At 39.0% G+C, this 19,652-nt stretch overlaps 1 protein-coding gene across 1 annotated transcript in view; it reads right to left on the reverse strand.

Annotated features, from left to right (window-relative positions):
* Sol1 overlaps positions 1-19,652 on the reverse strand; it is a 359,519-nt gene that overhangs the window by 260,444 nt on the left and 79,423 nt on the right. Inside the window, exon 3 of the mRNA XM_046615171.2 lies at positions 3,135-3,315. Coding sequence (XP_046471127.1) covers positions 3,135-3,315 — 181 coding nt within the window. The remainder of the gene's footprint in view (positions 1-3,134; positions 3,316-19,652) is intronic.

A 19,652-nucleotide genomic window follows, 5' to 3' on the forward strand; every position in this document is an offset into this window, starting at 1 on the left:
GTCAAGCTCAAAAAACACGATCTTCGGACTGAGACAACTCTTCGCATTCTAATTCGATAGTTGAGTTGGTGAAATTTTTTACTGTTATATCTGCTTATCTCTCAAAATCTAATTTGTACGAGCAGCATCCTCGACCAGACTATTGAAGTTATTAATAACTTTTCGTCAGAGCTTAAAGTCTTACTTTAATCCTAAGTCCCTCGGTCATTGATTCAAATTTCGTGGGCTGTCATCCCTTAGCGGCCATATTTGATTAGAATATACGCAATTACCGATCCAATTTCCGTACCTAACTTATCAGCCAACCTGACATCATATAAACTCTTTCTAGTCGCCTAAGCCTCTTTCCGATATCTTTAAGATCTGATTTTCCGTTCAGGGAATATTGACCGATGCTAACGCGTAAGCTTCTTTGCGACTCGAAATGACGAACGGAATCTCTGTAGGTTGTATCGAAAATTATTCAATTACGATGCCCGCACGTTGAAGATATAAACGAGAATTTCGACCGCACGTTTTACGATGTTCAATATATTTCATATTCGTCAGACTTTTTCATTCCGTTGCAGAGATTCTTGCCAATCGCTAATTGCTCTGACCCGAAGAAAACGATATTCCACAAATTCTTTTCATTCAAGTTACCGCAATTGAAGCGTTTTATTGCACAAAGAGACCTGAGTCATTGTTTCAGCAATCTCGAGTTAATGGAGGCTGATGAATGTATTCGTGTAGTATAAGTGGAAGCTCCGCCAGTTGATCAGCCTCGCAAATGATACAACTGGGCCAAGTCTCGAGTGTTTGTATGACTGAAAGATAATTCAGACAATTATTACCATGCCTTTCAGCGCTAAAATACTGCAAGACTACAACATCTGGGCATCTTTACTCAACTGATTTCAACTCAAAATCTACTCTAAATCTAAGACAAGTATATGAAATAAATAATCTACGAACACTTTTCACTGGGTAAGGTTGGCTAAGTGCAGAATTTTAATTCAATACATTCTTGTTATTGGTTTAAACAATCGAAGGAATAGTTTCAATTACATTTAAAAGAAAGACTGGATTAGACTTTTAGATTAAATTTTTAGAAAATCTTCAAACAATGTAACTTTTCTCTGCCCATTTTCGATATCAGAAAGTTTTTTACGTGCTCTCCCCGTTTGCATATTTTTTCTGACAATATTTACCCCGGAAACATGAAAGCGACAGGGTTTCCATTGATTTCTGTTTTCAAAATTAATTACAGGTGACTCATAATCAGATTCGTCTGAAAAATGTGTCGTTGGATCGTTGAACAAACAACTCGAATCCCATGCGGATTCGATATCCCAAATAAGTTACTTTGCCTGCATGTGTACATCATGCGCACATACGTACGTAACGAAAAATGAGTTAAAATTGGAGATCCGCTAGAGCGAGAAAGCTAATTATGAATCCGGTCACGCTCGGTCGGCGCCGCCACATGCTCGTTTCAACCACCCTCCTGGGAACCCTTTTGCGAGCCGTCTAAAGGGTTGAGAGAATTTTCCGTGGCCGGGACAAGGAAACTCTTTTTCCGCCTTGTCCCAACACAGATCAGAGATCAAAAGTACCTTTATTCGACTATGATCTACAACTGTCACCGAATTCTGATCAATTACCAAAGGAGTTTATTTTTTCACTGTTTCAAGATTCACAAGCAGATAGCATGTATCATCCGTTGTACGAAGAAAAATTTTAGTAACATTTCCCCTCTGATCGTCAGTCTTGGAATTAGACAGTTATTTTATATGCATAATATGTATGTTATGTGATATATTTTGAACTAACACGTTAGATTCAAGTTTTCAAGCACTCCATATTTCCATTGTCGAAGATGTTTTTAACCGTGAGTTCATTACCGCGAAAATCGCTGCAAGGTTTCCAAAATCAAGACACCGTTTCTTGTGCCTTTTCGAAACAACAGGATGCGATAATGAAGCAGCAAAATTCAACAATATTGTACAAAAGAAAAAACGTACACGATTAGCGTCGTTTTTAACAGACGTAACCTGATCCCTGTTAAGCTTTTGTCGGTGAAGGGTTGATGTTAGCTTACGTAGCTGCTGGTGATTTGTGAATAAGTATGTGTCTACACAAAAGCCGCAAGCGTGGAGCTTAATGATTCAATCTCTAATGGTGAGCATATAAAGTGGATTTTGCGGATGGGGAGTGACTCCATTACAGGGTAATAAGGATTGTTATGAAAATAACCCTTCAAGAGCAGAGGATCGGGTGCTGTGATCGTTAAACTTGACGCAAGCGAGCGAATTAAAGCACGCTTACGGATAAATTACTCGTTTCGATAGATGAGAAGGAGCAGGTTTTAACGAGACCGTGACTCGGGTTTCCGATCGCCTTGCGATCACGATTTTCGACAACCTTCCAACAGTCTCGGGTGTCACGCACCATTTGCCAACATTCGTTTTTGCGACATCACACATCGCGTCCTACGCGTACTCACATACTTACCCTGTTTACGCGTCCCGTCTCTATCGTGGCTACGACTAAATATTTCAGGGCAACGGTAATCCGAGTTATTTATATATAACCTGCCGTAGCACTTCGCGCCAAGGTTTCGTCGAGCCCTACTTAGCTGGGGATAAAATATTAACACGCCCTCACCGCTGGCATGCAACCCCCGTTTCCTGACGCGACCGACAATGAGCCGATATCGTGGGAAGATCAGTTTTCTAATGTGCCAAACACAACCTTAATCCATCAATCATCGAAGCTATTAACGTTTACCATCGACGAGGATGTGTTCTTCACTTGTTGTTAGAGAACGACTTTGCTTCCGCAGCGGAACGTTTAATGCCTTCTACTTCGAACTTGACTTGCTTGAGAAAAAGACAAGATTCGCGATTCGCGGCTTGAACGACACGCTGTGCAGACCAGTGAAGTATTTGCAAATGAAAGTGAACAAGTTTCTTTCGAAGAAGTTTCTATTTCTCCGTACCTAATAGTTTTATCTGAAAAAACAACGTTTTGACTAAAATTTCAACATCGTTTTCTCTAAAGTTGATACGATACGTTCTTCTCTTCGTTGCGTTTCAAGTTTATCTAATGCATAGGATCCGTATACATACAATATAAATAAAAATTTTACTCACTTCTTGTGAATTCGGTGCAGGTTGAAGTCATCAAATTTCAGCTCGATAATTTCATCTAGTTGTCCAGTAAAGGTGTAGAGTAGACAGTCCAGGTTTGGTGGATACTTTTTTGGATAATCCGGTGAAGTGAAGGTTCCACCTTGTGGGCTGTACAAGCTGCTGTACACGACACAGGCACAACCTATTTGAAGAAAGAATATTTCAATCACATTTTGTCACCATATTGTTGTGCGGATATAAATGTATGCCATGAATATAATATTGATTTGTTAGTGATCGTTCGAGACTTGCGAGATTTTTAGTGTAATGGAACGGGAATCATTTATGCTATGATTACTAAATTCCCGTTTCTCTGTTTTCAGATAAAAATAAATTATTCTAATCACCTCGAAAATTAAGAGTTCAGTTTTCACTAGATCTCAATGCTTCAAGATCTAGAGAATCACCTCCAACTTTTTTCAGATGAACGTTTATGTGGACGTATGTGTATGTCTGTGATCAATTTATTTCTCCGACGATATCTCGAGAACAAGTTACCGGATTTCAATGCTTGTGTTCTAAATCGACGCGGCTTTTCCGAAGTTCGAACTGATTAGGTTTTGGCTTTGATCGGTTCAGTACTTTTTGAATTATTTGAATAGTAAAATTACAAATAGTATGAAAATAATGATATATCGATAATAAATTAATCGATTCGAAGGAAAAATCGTATCGTGAGATTTTTCGGATCGCTGATCACGAGTCTAGAATCAGATTTGTGAAATATGAATTTCGTTATGCAATATGCCGAAAGAATAACTATAAATATTTGTATTTTTGATGAAAATTGGTCCTTCAAGGTCTGTTGGGTGACCGATCACGAATCTGAGGTCAGATTTGTAAAATTCAAAATAGCGAATCCTATAAAGTGGGGAAAAAAACGAAAAATATTCGAATTTTGGTAGAAATTAATAGGGGGAGGTTTTTTGGGTTAGGTTAATAACGAATAACGAATCCAAGGTCGGGCTTCCAAAATTTGTAACGGTGGATCCGTTATAGTGGTTCAATACAGAAAAAAAATCGCTATATTTTCATGTAATATGATACCTGAGGACTTTGAATCGCTAATCACGAATCTAAATTTGTAGTTCAAAATTCGAATTAGATACGAGCACTTTATTTTCTGTGAACTTGGAACCTGCAGTATGAAAACGGGAAGTTCGAGGGCTGGTTCACGACCAACCTAAAGTCGCGTATTCCGATATCAAGATCGATCAGTGATAAAACAAAACTTAGATATTTTGAAAATTTGGACTCCATGCTTAAAATATTGAATTTTCCTTTACTGAAATTCCACGTTTCGTAATGTAAATGTAAGAAAGTAATTATGAAGAATATCGGAAAAGTTGAGAAATAAAATAGCGTGGGGCAGCGTGGGGTAAGGAATGATCGTTTATTGGAATTGATCAGAACGCAAAGTATTAAACCGTATTAAATGTGTAGGCAAAGTCTGACACGTAGCTGAACGAGGCCAAACACGTTTTTTCGTCATAAATTTTTCCGATCACGTTTCGAAGGTGTATAAGAAGAATTTTCATGAAATGGTAAAATATGTACGTTCTCGTCTCTCCTTCCCGACATACATAGGCATGTACATCCGTATATTGAATGATTAAAGGCATCGATAATTCGCCTTCGAGTTATTCCCCGTTGTACGTATACGCTCCTCGTTTCCCGTTATCCACCAGACCGTGCCACGCTGGGAATTGCGAAAATTTAATTTCCTGTTTTTCAATTAACTCCCGTGTTATTTCACTAATTCCGCTCCACCCTCCGCAGCACCCTTCATCCTCCCCTATGATTCTCCCACGCTGCTCATATGTGACGTTGTAGATACGTGCCCGGGAAGTTTCTCCGAAACGTGTTTACCAAATGGATGTACGAATGCATGACGGAGTGTAATAGCATTCGGTGCATGTCGGTTATTCGTCTTGTTTCACTGAAAAATTTTCAAATTTCTCAAGTGCAACAGGACCGAATACAACAAATTTTTTTCTATGGTTTAATCGATGAAATCGAGATTTCCTTTTCACTAGAAATGCAAATGCACAAATGAGCCGACAGAGATAAGCAAGTTCGGTGTGTATCTGTACCAAAAGAAGAAAAAAAATGCTCATTACTAGAAGAATAATAATCCTCGTACCTGTCTTTTCGACACAAATTTCTTCTCGGACCAACGATATCGGTGGTAGAAATTTAAGCAAAGAAAGATGAGAACAGAGGAGATGAAAATCGATTCCTTTATCCGGAAGTTCACTGCTACGTAATTTATGCACCTCGGCGTGGGTGGGAGGTAATCCCATTCGTATACTCACTTCATACGTCGCACATGGTTTGATGGGGCACTACAACACACCAGTGCCCCAAACAATTTACACCCCATCTCGTATTAATCATAACGACTCCCAGTAGAGCTGAGGGGAATTTCGAAGTAGATCGAGGAATCGGCTCGGCCGATAATAAGTCACGTGTGTACTTCGGTATGTAAGTATTATATGCTCGTACGTGTAAGCTTCGGGTCATACATGCTTGCGTAGGTGTGTGAAAGAGACGGCTGGTTACCGGGGAGTTACAAATATATTCTCCTAACGGTTACTCACACTTCTCGCTTTACGTCACTTTTTATACTCGCGTATTCTCATCTGTATTCAACCGTTTTTCGTTCGCGTACTTTCATTTTTATTGTTTCCTACCGTTCGTACGATTTGTCTGGATCGAGAAAGAACAGCCGTGGTTAAGGAGAAGGTAACGATTACCCTCATTACCTGATCCATTAAGATCCAAGCCGGCTGGCCCGTTGTACCTAAAGGTAATCCAAACAAACCAATTTATTAAGATGGCAACGTAATTAATCAGCCCCCTCGAAGCTATTTGAAAAACCAAATCCGAGACAGAAGGCGGTGACTTTATCTGCCCGTAAATTAATAGCGCTCCGGAACCACAAATTAGAGGGACTTTTAGTAAATTAGCAAAAAACCGATGCCCCTCCGCTTTTCACCCTCGCTGCCCGGTACTTGGTATAATTTTTTTACTCCGCTGCTTTAAAAAATGAATTAAAAAATGAATTTTAGTTTTTTCTCCCCTTCTTTCGTTCTCTCACTCTCTCTCTCTCTCTCTCTCTCTCTTTTCACATTTCACCTACTTCACCCTCTCTAGACCACGCCCTCGGTCGAAAATTCACTTGAACCACCTAGGCATAATTTCAGAAAGTATGTTAGTGAGCCTAATTTTTCTGCTCCAAGTTCCCACATTTGAAGGGTTGTCCGATGCCAGTTAATTCTGTGAAAATCTCAGTTTAAGCAAAACGAGTTTGCCTCTGATAAGAAAAATATACATTGACCATAATTTCGAAGATGAGGAAATATAGCAGTCAATTTATACCTGAGGATAAATTTCATCCGCTATTTTGGGTAGCTTGGAAATGAATTTTTTACCCGTTTACCACTCCCAAAATCACTACTACCTAATATCCCTTGAACATAAGAAATCACTTAGTGCTCTGACTGAATGTGAAAGGGGTGAATCTATCTCGAAACGTAGAAGAAAATAACCGCGTTATGAGAAGCACTAGCATAGAACAGAGTCGGGCACTGCTACTGCATAGGAACAGCGAGAAATACTTGGCTGCATCACAGCCAAGAGCAGACTTCCTGTTCGATCTGCATTCGTTCCTCCCACTTCTCATCTTCTCCACTTCTCTTCTTTTCCCACGAATCTCAGACAGAGATGTAGCTTAAGTCAAGCGCTTCGCTGCTTTTTGGACACCGAAATGCTTCTAGCAAAGTCGGAGAGGCGAGTAAAGGGATGAGAATATATAGAACCAAAAAACGAGAGCACGGAATTGAAGAAGTTTGTCAAACCGTCTCCGAGTGTACGTTGAAAATCATTCCCATCATCTTGCGACAAATCTTCTTACTCGACGGTTCGTTATACCACTCATAAAACGACTTTATAGTGTCTTGGGTCAGCAGACCCGGTCGAAGTGGGTGTGCGAAAAAGATTACGTTCATCGTTCTCCCTCTATGTGTCCGCGGTTTTGAATAAGCAGTGTCCAAGCTGTAGTTTGGAAATAAAATGAGAGTAACCAAACCGAAGGTTAGTTTCGTGCGGAGGAACGCCACGAGTGCGGAGGGTTCCACTTCTCAGCTCTCGTAGCAACTTGTACAAGACGCAGTGAGCGTGAAAAAGTAAATAGCGCCTACGAAACGGATCGGCACACCGTCTTCGTGACCGAGGGTAAAACGCTTACAACACTTTTCAGCCCCTTCTCACAGACGAACCCCTGAGCGTGGTATGTTCCTCTGGCGTTGCATGATCAGCTGTTACTTGAGACCCTTCCATCAGCCTTCTTCTGACAAGCACCGCCACCACCTGCCTCGTGATTATTCTTAGATCTCTCGCCTTGGCAACCTCGTACACGGACAAGGCAGGTACGCCTTACCTGACCTCTGACCTATGACCTATGAACTTCAGCTCTGGTAGCTGCAGATGCCTGCAGGCCGTAAGCGTCAACCTTACTGCGCGCAATCAAACGAATCGCAAAACCGTAGGTTGCTTCTCAATGTGGAAATACTCGATTCTTTTCATACTATCCTTCCAGTGAAGAGAGGAACAAGTTTCTATTTCCTCACTTTTCTACGTTGACAGTATATTTTGGATCGAGAACAGTCGAAGGGTCTCATCGTCAATAGTAATGATTGGCACATTTTGTCGTTCCGATGACTGAAGGATTTTTTAGCTTGAACGAAATAAATCAACCTCATACAACAATTAGCTGTCAAGAATAGGAAGGATGCTGAATTCTTGGAAACCTTGATTAAAAAGAGTCTTAGACATGCCGGAAACTGGTAACAGGTATCTTTGGCAGTTTGTCATACAGACAGTGGGAGTAATGGTGTCGGACGAAGAGATGGAAGGTGCAGACTGCAGGGTCGAACGGTTAAATTGCGCGATAAACTTCTGGAGAGGTGATTTTTTTCCTCTGCTTTTTTCTGTTCTCCGCTTGGACCTCTTCGCCTTCTTTTTTTTCATCCATCTCCTCCTGAAGGAGAATGATAATACACAGAAGAATGATGGTAGGAGCATTGCTATCAACATATCGTCAGCGGGAATAAACGATGGCTCAGGATACGGGGTGGAACGGTGTCAGTTTCGCGATTCAGTTGGCTACTTTACCGCACACCCACCTTTCCACACACATTGCCCGCATACATACATAATAAAGGTATTCTTTGCGGACGGAGGCCAGGAACGCGTATACCTAACAAGAACCTTCTTGATACGGTGCGATGGTTTGGAAAGCCAACGATCATTGGGAAAGTTCGTAACTGGTTATCCCGATATTCCGATATCTCGATATCTCCTGCACTCCCGCCACCCCATGCCGCATAACTTATACCCCTTGAGAACAAACCTTATACCATGGTCTCAACTCGTACGTTCTCACTTACTTACACTCCGTCCTTCCCTCCTTCTCACTATCCAGCCATTTCTCTTTTTTCGTTTCTCCGTACTGTTTGTTTCGCTCGCCATTTCTTCACACTTGGCATCTTCGGAAGAGGCTTCGGTTTTTATAATTTAGACAAGTGCTGCTTGACAGCTGTCACAACGACTGTCCATCGTCGATGAATCGAAATACTGCTTCTTCACGTCCTTTCTCACCAATAGAACTTTTCCGACGAGATTTCATCCCACGAAACAGAGATCAGACTCGTGATACTTGGGCAATGGCTACGTCGTAATTTGGAGAAAATCAAATTTGAATTAATCAGACAAGAACACCCATTCAACTAATTTGGAACGATATAGCCTCAGTCGTTTATTATATTAAAGAGTCTTGGTGATCGGTCAATTAAGAAAATTTTTTTAAGCTTTTCTTAATTGACCGATCACCAAGACTCTTTAATATATTACATACGAGGTCGAGAATTCTTATTCATCAGTCGTTTATTGATCATTGATGAATGGCAAATCTTTGATTGAAGATAGCTTGGAACATCGGAAAGTCCGACGAAATGCTTCACAATAATAGCTTATATCAAGCGTTTGAAAACCATTATTTCAGGAATTATTCTACAGTCCCATCGGAATTTGGCCCGTTCAAAAAAGTTTCGCATTGCGCGATAGCGTGGAGTCATATAGGTGGAGGAATGTTTTATCGCGTGACATACTTTTGTACTGGGAGAAAGAATGGAATGGTACCGTGGAAAAAGTGATTAGATAAATATGTATTTTAGGACAAACAAACAAGTTCTAAAGCAAACGTAACGTGTAACGACTGTCCGATAGTTACGCACTTCACAAGGTAAAAATACGTATCGATCCAGTTGGAAATCACACAATTCACCTTTTTGAGAACGTATTTCAATTTGTTAAACTCGTTATATTCAGAATTATCGTTTCTATAAGGTTTTCTGTTGAGACCTTGCCATTTGTTCGATGAACGCAAATTCTTCTACGATTTCATTCGTGAGTACATTTTTATTTTACCGATTAATTACACTTACAATTAATCGTACACAATCTGGCCAATCATCTGCAGAAAAATTTAAATCTGCATATGTTTCGTTCAGGAAATTTTGTTTCTGGAATTTCTCTAAACATCTGTACGCGATTTTTACTGCAAGGTACATAGACAGAGTGTAAAGACGGAAACTTGTGGAAAAGAAGACCATGTATCGGCTCCAATTACACGACCTTAGGTACACTTGCCAATTTCGAACCAATCGATCAATTTCACGATTGTTGGTTTGAGAGAACGGATGATTAGCGGCGACTGAACAGGCCGCAACGTCCAGTTAGCGAGGCTCTGTATATATGCATGGTCATAATGCACGGGCCAAAGTAGCTCGAGGTGATCTACGATCTACAAACATGTTCGCTGACTTGACCCTAACCTAGCCGACGTGATCCTGAGCCCGCTCGGTGAACAAGAACTGCGATGCCAAAGCCGAAACACTAACACCAAGAACAGTATGCAAATTCGCATTATTCAGCCCTTGTCTCGCATCTTCGATACATTTGGGTCTACAGATATTCCTTCCTACGTAATAAAGCTCGTTCTTGTATCTCCAAAGTAAGGTCTTGTTTTTCTCATCGGATTTTTAACTGTCACTTAAATTTCAAACGCTTCGTAAGAATTTCGATGAGTTTGTAAGAACCCACTTCAACCTATTTCGAAAAGGAGCTTTTGATATGTAAAAATTCTATTAGAAAGAATCCACCGCTCCCTACTGAGTAGAAATGTAAACAGATACCTGGTCGAAATGCATGCCTGCAGTTTTCTCAATATTCGTCAGTCAATGCGATTCTCCAATCACTTCAATCCGTTTTTGGGATTAATCGCGTTTCGTAAATCTGATAAAAAGGAGCCGTTAGGTAATACCAAATAGTCTCGTGGCACATTCGACTATTATTGATTTTCTTGGATTTCGAGTGGCTGAGCTTTGAGTCAACTTCAACAAAGGTCGGCCGGCTGACCTTTTTGAAATATATGCTTCCTTGTCGTTCAAACGTGCTGAAGAAATGTTCACGGTTCACCGTTTAAAAAAGATTCACAGAGTTTTTCACTCGTCCGATACGAAGTTGATGTAACGAAAAATGTAGCTGCTGAATCGGTGCGAAGATTTTTAATTTAAAGAATTGGAAAAGCGATGCGACAAGTCCCGCGACACTTATTGTTAACAGTGGGCAGTATTTTGTGGGAGCATAAGTAAGGCCCCTTCTTAATCATCGGTAAATTCGACTGGCTCTTAATAAAAATGAGTTTAAGTTAATTATTACACCTAATGACAAGCTAAAATTGAGAATTCTTAATGAAATGCGTTGCCAAACTCAATTCCTATAAATTTCTTCTGCCTGTAACACATTTCAAGTTTTATCATCATTATTTTCCTAAGCATTCGTTTACATCGGATTTTTTAGAATATTTCAGAATTTTTCACAGGCGTAGACCAATTTTTTATCAGACATCTATAATTATTCAGTATATAAATCGTTAGATAGAAATGTATAAATTTAACGATTTTTAAGTCGTAATTTATGGATAAATGTTTGGTAACTTGGCTTGACATTTGTCTATTTCAACGGCATATATTTTCACTTTATTTTAGGCAAGAATCAGTAAATTGTAAAATATTCGCATTCGTGCAAGAAACAGCTTAAGATCATGACTTGATGATTATACCTATACAATCTCAAGTCTGAAAAATCAATCAGAGGCCAAAGGAAAATATTCTTTCCTTAACTGTCAGCGATTTGCATATAATACGCTACACAGGCAATATTTTCGTTATACAAAATTCGCACCGCGCATAAAGTAATTAACAAAGAAGGGGGTATATTATAAAATGCAAATAGGAAACCCACGCACATTTGAATATAATATAACCTACACGCGGCGAGTATTGAAATGAGAAAAATAAAAATGCATGAGAGTAGAAAAACGCGAAACTAAAAAAAAGTATAAAATAACCGTTGTAAATGCGAAACGAACTTGCCCGGGGATTCCGCGTCTATTGACCAACCGGGTCGATTGCTCGGTTGCAGGTATCGCCCAATTGACTCTCCGCTTGGATTGCATCGAGATCGCTCGTTTGCGTATTGCAATATTTCAACCCAACAACTATCTCATGATGCGAATATCGTACGAGCTACGCGCTCGATGTGTTGAAATTTGTGAAAAAAGAAGTAAAGTAAACAAAAAAAAAAAAAAAAATAAATAATTAAATAAATAAAACAGAAAATCGAACGAATAAAAATTTTGATTGGTTGAAAACTCATCGAGTGTTGCATCGCTTTGTACCCATGAGATTGCATACGCTTTACGCGCCGCTGCAGTTAGCCAGAGAGGCGAATGAACGCCACAAATTCAGCGAGTTCGTTACTCTTACCGCAGTACAAATTCTGCCGTTCTGTATTCCTAGCCTCGCGTATATTAAATACATTCCATGCGAAGACAACGAATCGCACAATCTCTCCAGTTATTCATAATGCATTTTATCGACCTCGGAATCAGGTTGAAAATTCGCGAATTAGATTCTAAAACGAATCGAAATATATTCCGAATCCAACAGTCGCCCAAGAAATTATTGCCGAATATTTTTCCAACGTTTCGACGATACTTCGGAATTAACGCACGCGAATGACGAAAATCTCTGCTCGCTTGGCTGCGTTTATGGGCTTAATAATCAAAGCCGTCGTCGACTTGTACACGCTAAATGCATTTAACGTACCGCAGTAATGATGAGTTTTATTTCACTCGTATAATGTATGTAACTGCGCACTACGCTTTGCGAAGAGAATACTCACTGCGTTTATGAAGAGGAATTAACATGGGTATACACTATACGTACAATTCCGGTCGTCAAACTTAACGAGTTGAATAACCGGTCTTCCTATTCACGCTATTCCACTTTGCTTGGCAATTTATGCACACCAACGTTTATCCAACCCAGGATCGGTCGAAACAACTGATATTTGAAACAGTCTCGATACTTCCGTAGAGTAATGACTATTATCGATCGATGGCGTTGACGGAGGGAAAATACTTGCCTCGTTTAGCAATAATCGTTTGATTTCTTTCGAAATAATATTACTGGGCTAAAAAATCACGGACGATATAAAAATACAATGAGATAACCGCCTAATTTCCTGCTGCATATTCGGATAGTCGCTAAATTTTGACGCGAAAATTTCGCAGTAAACATACTTACATGTCGATAGAGGAACCGATGAACAATTTCGAGAAAAATAATTTATTTCCCCTGATTATGCCCGATCTCATAACGGCGAAAATATTGCCGGTGTTATTTGACAATACGCGCGATCGTCGAAACGAGGAAAATTCCGTACGTTTTTGGACAAAACTACACGTAGAGTATCGTGTTAATTGTTTTCCGAGGAGTGGATCGGACTCGCTATTGTCTGCCGTGACCGAAAGCCGAGTATTTATGTAATGCGGCGGCGCTGCACCGTTTCGGGTATACATAATGACACATGCATTGTGCATATCCGCCGACACGAGGTTACAGACCGTGTTAATTACAATAGGCGACGTTCGAGCTCTGCGTTAGAAATTAATATTTCAATTACGAATTTGGTAATGCCATTGAGTCAGCTCCGAATTTACGAGGATGTTAATTTCACTACTCGCCCCCTATAACGCCTGTCCGCCAACCATTGACTGCTGTTGCATGTCGGCGCTCGATTTTGGTAGCATCGTATATTTGCATGCAATTTCTAAGTGCTTCTGTGTCAAATAACGGTGAAACAGCCTTTATTGTTCAACTTATGAAATACACCTGATCCTTTTCCCACTTTCTTGCGACGAGAAACTTTTTCGACTTTCCCGCTACTTCCAATAAAGTATTTCTCCAACCAATCCGACAATCTAAAATTACCCATGCCACACCTCTTCGCTTCTCCACTCTTCAAAAATACTTTCTCAAGTTCTTCATTCGATTTGCTAACCGAACTCAGCGCGCATCGATCTTTCAAATAGTCAACAACTAAACGGCGAGTGTGCCAATCGTTTAATCGTCAAGTTTCTTGTAATCTAATGCCAAATCAGAAATCTTATAACCGAAACTCCGAGCAAATTTCGATCCGTAGACAATGCAACAAATAACGTTTTATATCCTAACCTCATGAAATTGTAAGTGTCAATTAGTAAACACTATTTGTAATGTTGTAATTAGATTTTTCGAATTAAATCTGTAGTTATTTAGTATATTTTTACGAACTTGACTAATGAATTAATTTTTCTCCCTCTCAAGAAGAAAAAAAAAATTACTTTCACTGTATCTAAAGTATAGTACGAGGGACAAAACAATTGCGTATGTGAACTTTGACAGTCTGAGTGAATTTAGTTTAAAATTTCGGTTCGGCTGATACGGCGTATCGAAAACATCAATTTTTCCGAGAGTGTTCTTACACGTAGTCAAAATATTCTCAATTCAGTTGCAAGCTTCGCCAGAGCTTTCTCCCAGAGATACCTATTTAGGAATTTTCCGGAGCCAATTCGGTCGAGCAGATGCACGGAATCTATGTGAAACGAATTTCGTTTCTCCTCTTGCGTAACTTATGGGATCAAATATCGAAAAATCGTAATTTACTAGTCTGCGGTCGAGGTGGTTCGTTCCAACAAATTATTAGCTGATAATTTCTGCTTCGAAAATTCGTCAGAATGCTATTTTTTGAAATAATGATAGACCCGTGAGACTTACTTGATTAAATTTCTCCGTAATCGACCGAATCAATAGTACTGTAATAATTCTAATTCTGTGTAATTGATTGAATAAATATATATATATATACACATATAAATTAATTTCTTCTTCTCCGATATAAATATGCTTTACGTGAACGCTATCGTTAAACATTAAATGAGATAGGTCTTTCTTTAACCGTTTCAACATTTTCTTTTGCCACAAATCAATTATTAGCTGCCATCGAAACATGAATTTTTTATTCTTGTGTTTGATGAAATATTCAGCACTAAATAAAAAATGTTGCTTTCCAATCCTAAATTTAGAACAAAGCCTATAACAATTAAGAATCGGGACAGTTGATAAAATCGAAAACTTGTAAACTACCGTGTGCGTGTTTTTTACGCTTAATTCCAGCCAAATACGACACCAGAGTGATTTTCTTACAGCAGGTCAAATTCTGATGAAATTTTAGTCGTCAATAACTAGTTTTTACTTTCCCAGATTCGTAACAGCTTCAGAAACGATTTGACAATGAATAAGAATAGTTGTTTTTTTTTTTTTCTTGACATTATGGCACAGCCGTGCGTACAATTTCAGCTTCCTTCATAAACTGTTATGAGTTAGTTGATAGATCGCGTCAAGATTCTCCTTTCTTGGCAAGACTGAATGAAGTAGAACAGAGAAAATATTTATGGTAAGAAAATATTCAAATATACTTTCTTTCACAGGAAATTTTTGAGTATATCGATTGAAGAGATTGTCAGTGATTAGCAAGAGTTTTTTCGTTGTCTATCAATAATAAGAAAAAAAAGGAACCGAAGAACACTCCTCCAAAAAAAAAATTAAAAAAAAGAAATAAATAACAGTAACGACGAAGCCCCGATATTGAAGGGAATAGAAACGTTTCAGCGATAGAATTCAATATTCTAATAACAAACAGACGAGAGTTATATTAGTGGTGAGTGCAGTTTTTTTTAATATATCTCTGGACAAGGGCTTCAGCGAGCAGCTGGTGACCTCTTTTTAGTAACTGCCAGACTTCCCAAGTTTCTGATATTAGCGCCGAACGGGCAAAAACTTTCCAAATAAACGGGCTGAAACAATTGACGTTCCAACTTTTCCTGTCAAGTATGACATTTTTCAAGAATTCCATACCCTATAACTGAACAGGTACTATACCGTATGCCTTCGTTGTTGAGATATTCCCAGAGTTGCAGGCGATTGGAAAACTTACTCAATTTTTTTTACTCATATTTTTATTTGGAAACTAAAATATTGTGCAATAATTGTCCATTTTTCTTTCGGTCTGAATTCATTAACAGAAGTATAACTCATAAGAAACGTATAACATAACTTTTATAATTTTTATGCAATTTATTTCCACTCATCAAAATCATCGAAGAAGCAAATCACGTAACTTTTGAACTCACTTGAGAAATCGACAACACTTTTCGTCTTTCCTATTTTCACCGAGTACCGTGTAGCGATCCGTTAAAGCCCGGGAATAAGGCACGCCTTCGGAAAAGAATTACTTACACCTATACATACGCGCTTTATCCGGGAAGAGCTTATTTCACGATAATCCTAACAAAGATCTGTTTACACAAAAATCACTCAGCCTAAGCTAACGTTGACGAAGATTCCTCAACTGGACCCTCATTCTAACGAAACGATGAAAATCGCGCCTGTCATAGCTATCAAATTAATGACCCCGACCGTCAGAATTGATTCAATTAATTTCGCCCGGCACAAGGGGCTGCAGATACTTTCGTGCAGGTTTGACGCCTTGGGTCGATGAAATAAGGGGGAAATGGAAGGCGACAGAGAAGGTGGCCTGAGTTTTTTGGATATGCGATATAACGCTGTGAAAAACGGAAGTGGATTGTAGCTGCTCGATCGCAAGGCGAGCGACGAATCGAGAGTGCAAGAAGCCAGTTTCTACGGGGGCGTCGATGTGCCTCTAAAAGCCTTTTGCCATTACCTATGAATCGCCGTACCACGTGTATGAGAAACACCCTCGTAGTGAGAAATCATGGTGTCGTATAATTATTGTGCAAGCATCATTATCGCAATGGCCGAACAAACACAAATATTAAGAGGAATTTCGTTCGATCGATTTGTTCGGATTGTAGTGATACGATTTCTGCCAATTCATATCTTAGGATTTCAAGTAGCATAATTACTTTTTTTCGTTTCATGCAGAAATATACATTGATTTCTGAACTGAGCGTAATTTCATTCGGGCTGTGAGAAGAAAAGTTCTGGTACAGGCAAAATGATGAATAGGTTGAAAAATCTTTAAATATTCCTGTTCAAATGTGATGAAAGAAATACCATTGCATCGTTCCTCAATGTATAATCAGAGGATTTCAAGGACTCAAGAAATGATGGGACTATTTGCAATCAGCAAACTACAGAGAACCATTTCGAGAATAAAAATTAGTAATAGTTGAGCAGCTATTAGTAAACAAATGAAACAAAAAATTAGGATCATCTAATAGCTAAAACATGATTGACTATCGAAATCAAACGTAAAATACTAAAAATTTAAACCACATTACCGAAAAGCATATGAGCTATTTAATCGCACAACGAATCAAGCGTCAGTGTTGACCTGACACCCGTTCAAACAATATCGTATGTGCCGAATAATTTTATCGAATGAGCGCTATACTACAATTATTTTTCCGAATATATCATGTCTTAAAAGTATCGATTTTCGGAGTATAAGGCGAATTTTTCATGGTTTTCGGGGTTTTCGGAGTCCAGGTCGACTGTTTCGTGGATTCCAGGAATAAATTTAATAACGAAAAAAGGATTGCGTGAAATTATATCTTGAAAATCCGAGTCTTATGCGTCGCAACAAAAAAGAGTAGACAAACGTGCAAAAAAAAAAAAGATATCTTATCCAAGATTTTTTGTGTCGTCTTCGTCATTTAAAATAGTTGGGGTAACTTACCCCGGAGGCAGTAAGTTGTCACATGAGACATTTTTTTTTTTGTTTTTTTTTTTTTCATCTGATAAACCCTCTTTAGACTTGCTATAGAACAACCACGAATTTTCTCCAAGTGCGCAAAGAATGCATCTACAGTGTGCCAGATATGAATTGACTAAAATTTTATGCGAAAAACTTCTGAAAATGAGAGAGTAAAAAGTGTAACAACTAAGTTCTGTCTCCCCTACCTCGATATATGGGACGTTATTCGTGAAATTTTGGAGGCATTTGTTTATACAGTTTGTAGACGGTTGTCTGTCTCTGTAGAGGCTGGTCGAAACAGTTGGTGATAAGTAAAAGCTGTCTGGATAAGCATAAAAGAATTGAATAAACAACGATTGTTTACTCAAAGTTTTTAAAAAAAGCGTGTATTTGGATGCATACGACACGTGTGTAATTGTGATGACAAACACATCAATATTTTACGATCCTGATCCTAATAAAAACACCGAATAAATGCGTAAAATTGCTGAAACAATAAACAAAACATTGTATGCGAATCCTGGACACTGGAGAGGTGTGGAATGACAGTAATAACAAGTTTTAGTAGAATGAAAATAATTACAATTCAATCAGCATATAAGATAAACTGCCCTGCTGATCTTGGAAGACTCTGATATAAGAAATGGATTGATTTTTAGATTTAGAAAAACAAGCTAAAATAATTGTGAACAAAATCCAAGGAGTTGAGGGTAAGGCCCTAGTCAAACTGATCTGAAATGCTCCGAAACCAATACATCTGTTTTACAATACTGCAACCGCATTTTTTTTTTCAAGGGTGCAGAATCACTTTACAATGACATTATTAAATAGGCCTTGCGCTCCTGAAGGTGGTATATGAGGAGAAGATTCCGCACTACTTTTTTATTTTGCTCAACATCGGCACGGACAGTGGCGTGTCTTTGGCATTCGTTGTTCAGATCAAGGCTTGGTTGTCGAAGTTGGCCTGACGGTGAACGCGAAGAGCGCCTCGAAGCTTCTTTGACGCGCCTGGCACACTGCTCGCTCAGTATTAGCCAGAGCGAGCACAATCTGCTTCCATGACCGAATTGAAAGCACCAGGATGGAGTGAAAAATGAAGTCAAACGCGAAATAACCCAAAGTAAAAGATCCGGTGTCAATGAAATATGACAAAGAACTTTTTTCAAACTATGATTTACGAGAAATGTTGAAATGGATTATCCAAAATCATCCACATATGAATGCCTGATCGATTACTTCTCGATAGACGACATCCAGAATTGCACAAAAGAAACAAGAAAATCATCTTACATCGTAGTTCGATGTAAACGAAAGTTCACATCGTGTTGAAAAAAAAAACTGGTTATTTCGATACAGATTGAGTAGCATTCAACAATTCAACGCTTCTATCGATGAATGAAATATTTCAGCACCAGCTTTCCTCAAATAAATCAGATGCTTCTATTCAAAAGCGGAAAACCACGACGATGAATACCTATCTACGGGGATCATTTTCACCTGCTTTGAACTGATTGTTGGCGAATAAAAAAAATATCTATCTCTTAGTTTTCGATGCACCACAAGATAGATATGAACTCGGAGGGGTTGACCTATCTGGAGTTCCTTGTCAGGGTTGCAGAATTCGGAGTCTTTCGATGATTGTGCCGAAACCCCTGTCGAAGTGCGTGGGAGCTGTGTCAAGCAATCCTGTCCAAGGTGCATCCCTTCTGGGTGCGTTTGGAGCCTCCTCTTCCACCACAGCTCACCAGCTCTACGGGGCCCTTAGACCCGCTAGAATAACACAGCACCCTTCCAAACACCCTCGCCTAGTTATCCTTCTCTTGAAGGGGGCAACCACATTAGGAGGCTGATTTTCAGGCGTTTTTATGAATTTTTTCGAGTGGCAAAAATTAATTGGAACTTCAGCTAACTTTGAAATTATTTTATTAATATTAGGAATTACATTTACACATTTCTTCAAGTCATTTCTGGCGAAAATGTCGAAGTTGGGGGCTGTTATCCACCGAAGGTCGTCGTCCTAGTTCATTGTTCGTGGGAAATATGGAGGTTGCAATTTTTATCCGGAAGCTAAATAGTTTTTTTTTTTTTTTACAGTATTAACATGTTTTTTAAGAACATGAACCAACATTTGGGGTGAATGTTACAATTTCATGGGTTTTTTTTTATCGCAAAATGAGTGAAAATAATGGTGAACTTCGAGAAATCTTCTTCAAACACCTGTTAACACTTAAATCTTGACAATTTTTACCCGTTAGAATGTGTTAATAATGTGAAAAAACAACCATTTTGGTT

The sequence above is a fragment of the Neodiprion pinetum genome, chromosome 1, assembly GCF_021155775.2.
Source record: "Neodiprion pinetum isolate iyNeoPine1 chromosome 1, iyNeoPine1.2, whole genome shotgun sequence".
Classification (NCBI taxonomy): Eukaryota; Metazoa; Arthropoda; class Insecta; order Hymenoptera; family Diprionidae; genus Neodiprion; species Neodiprion pinetum.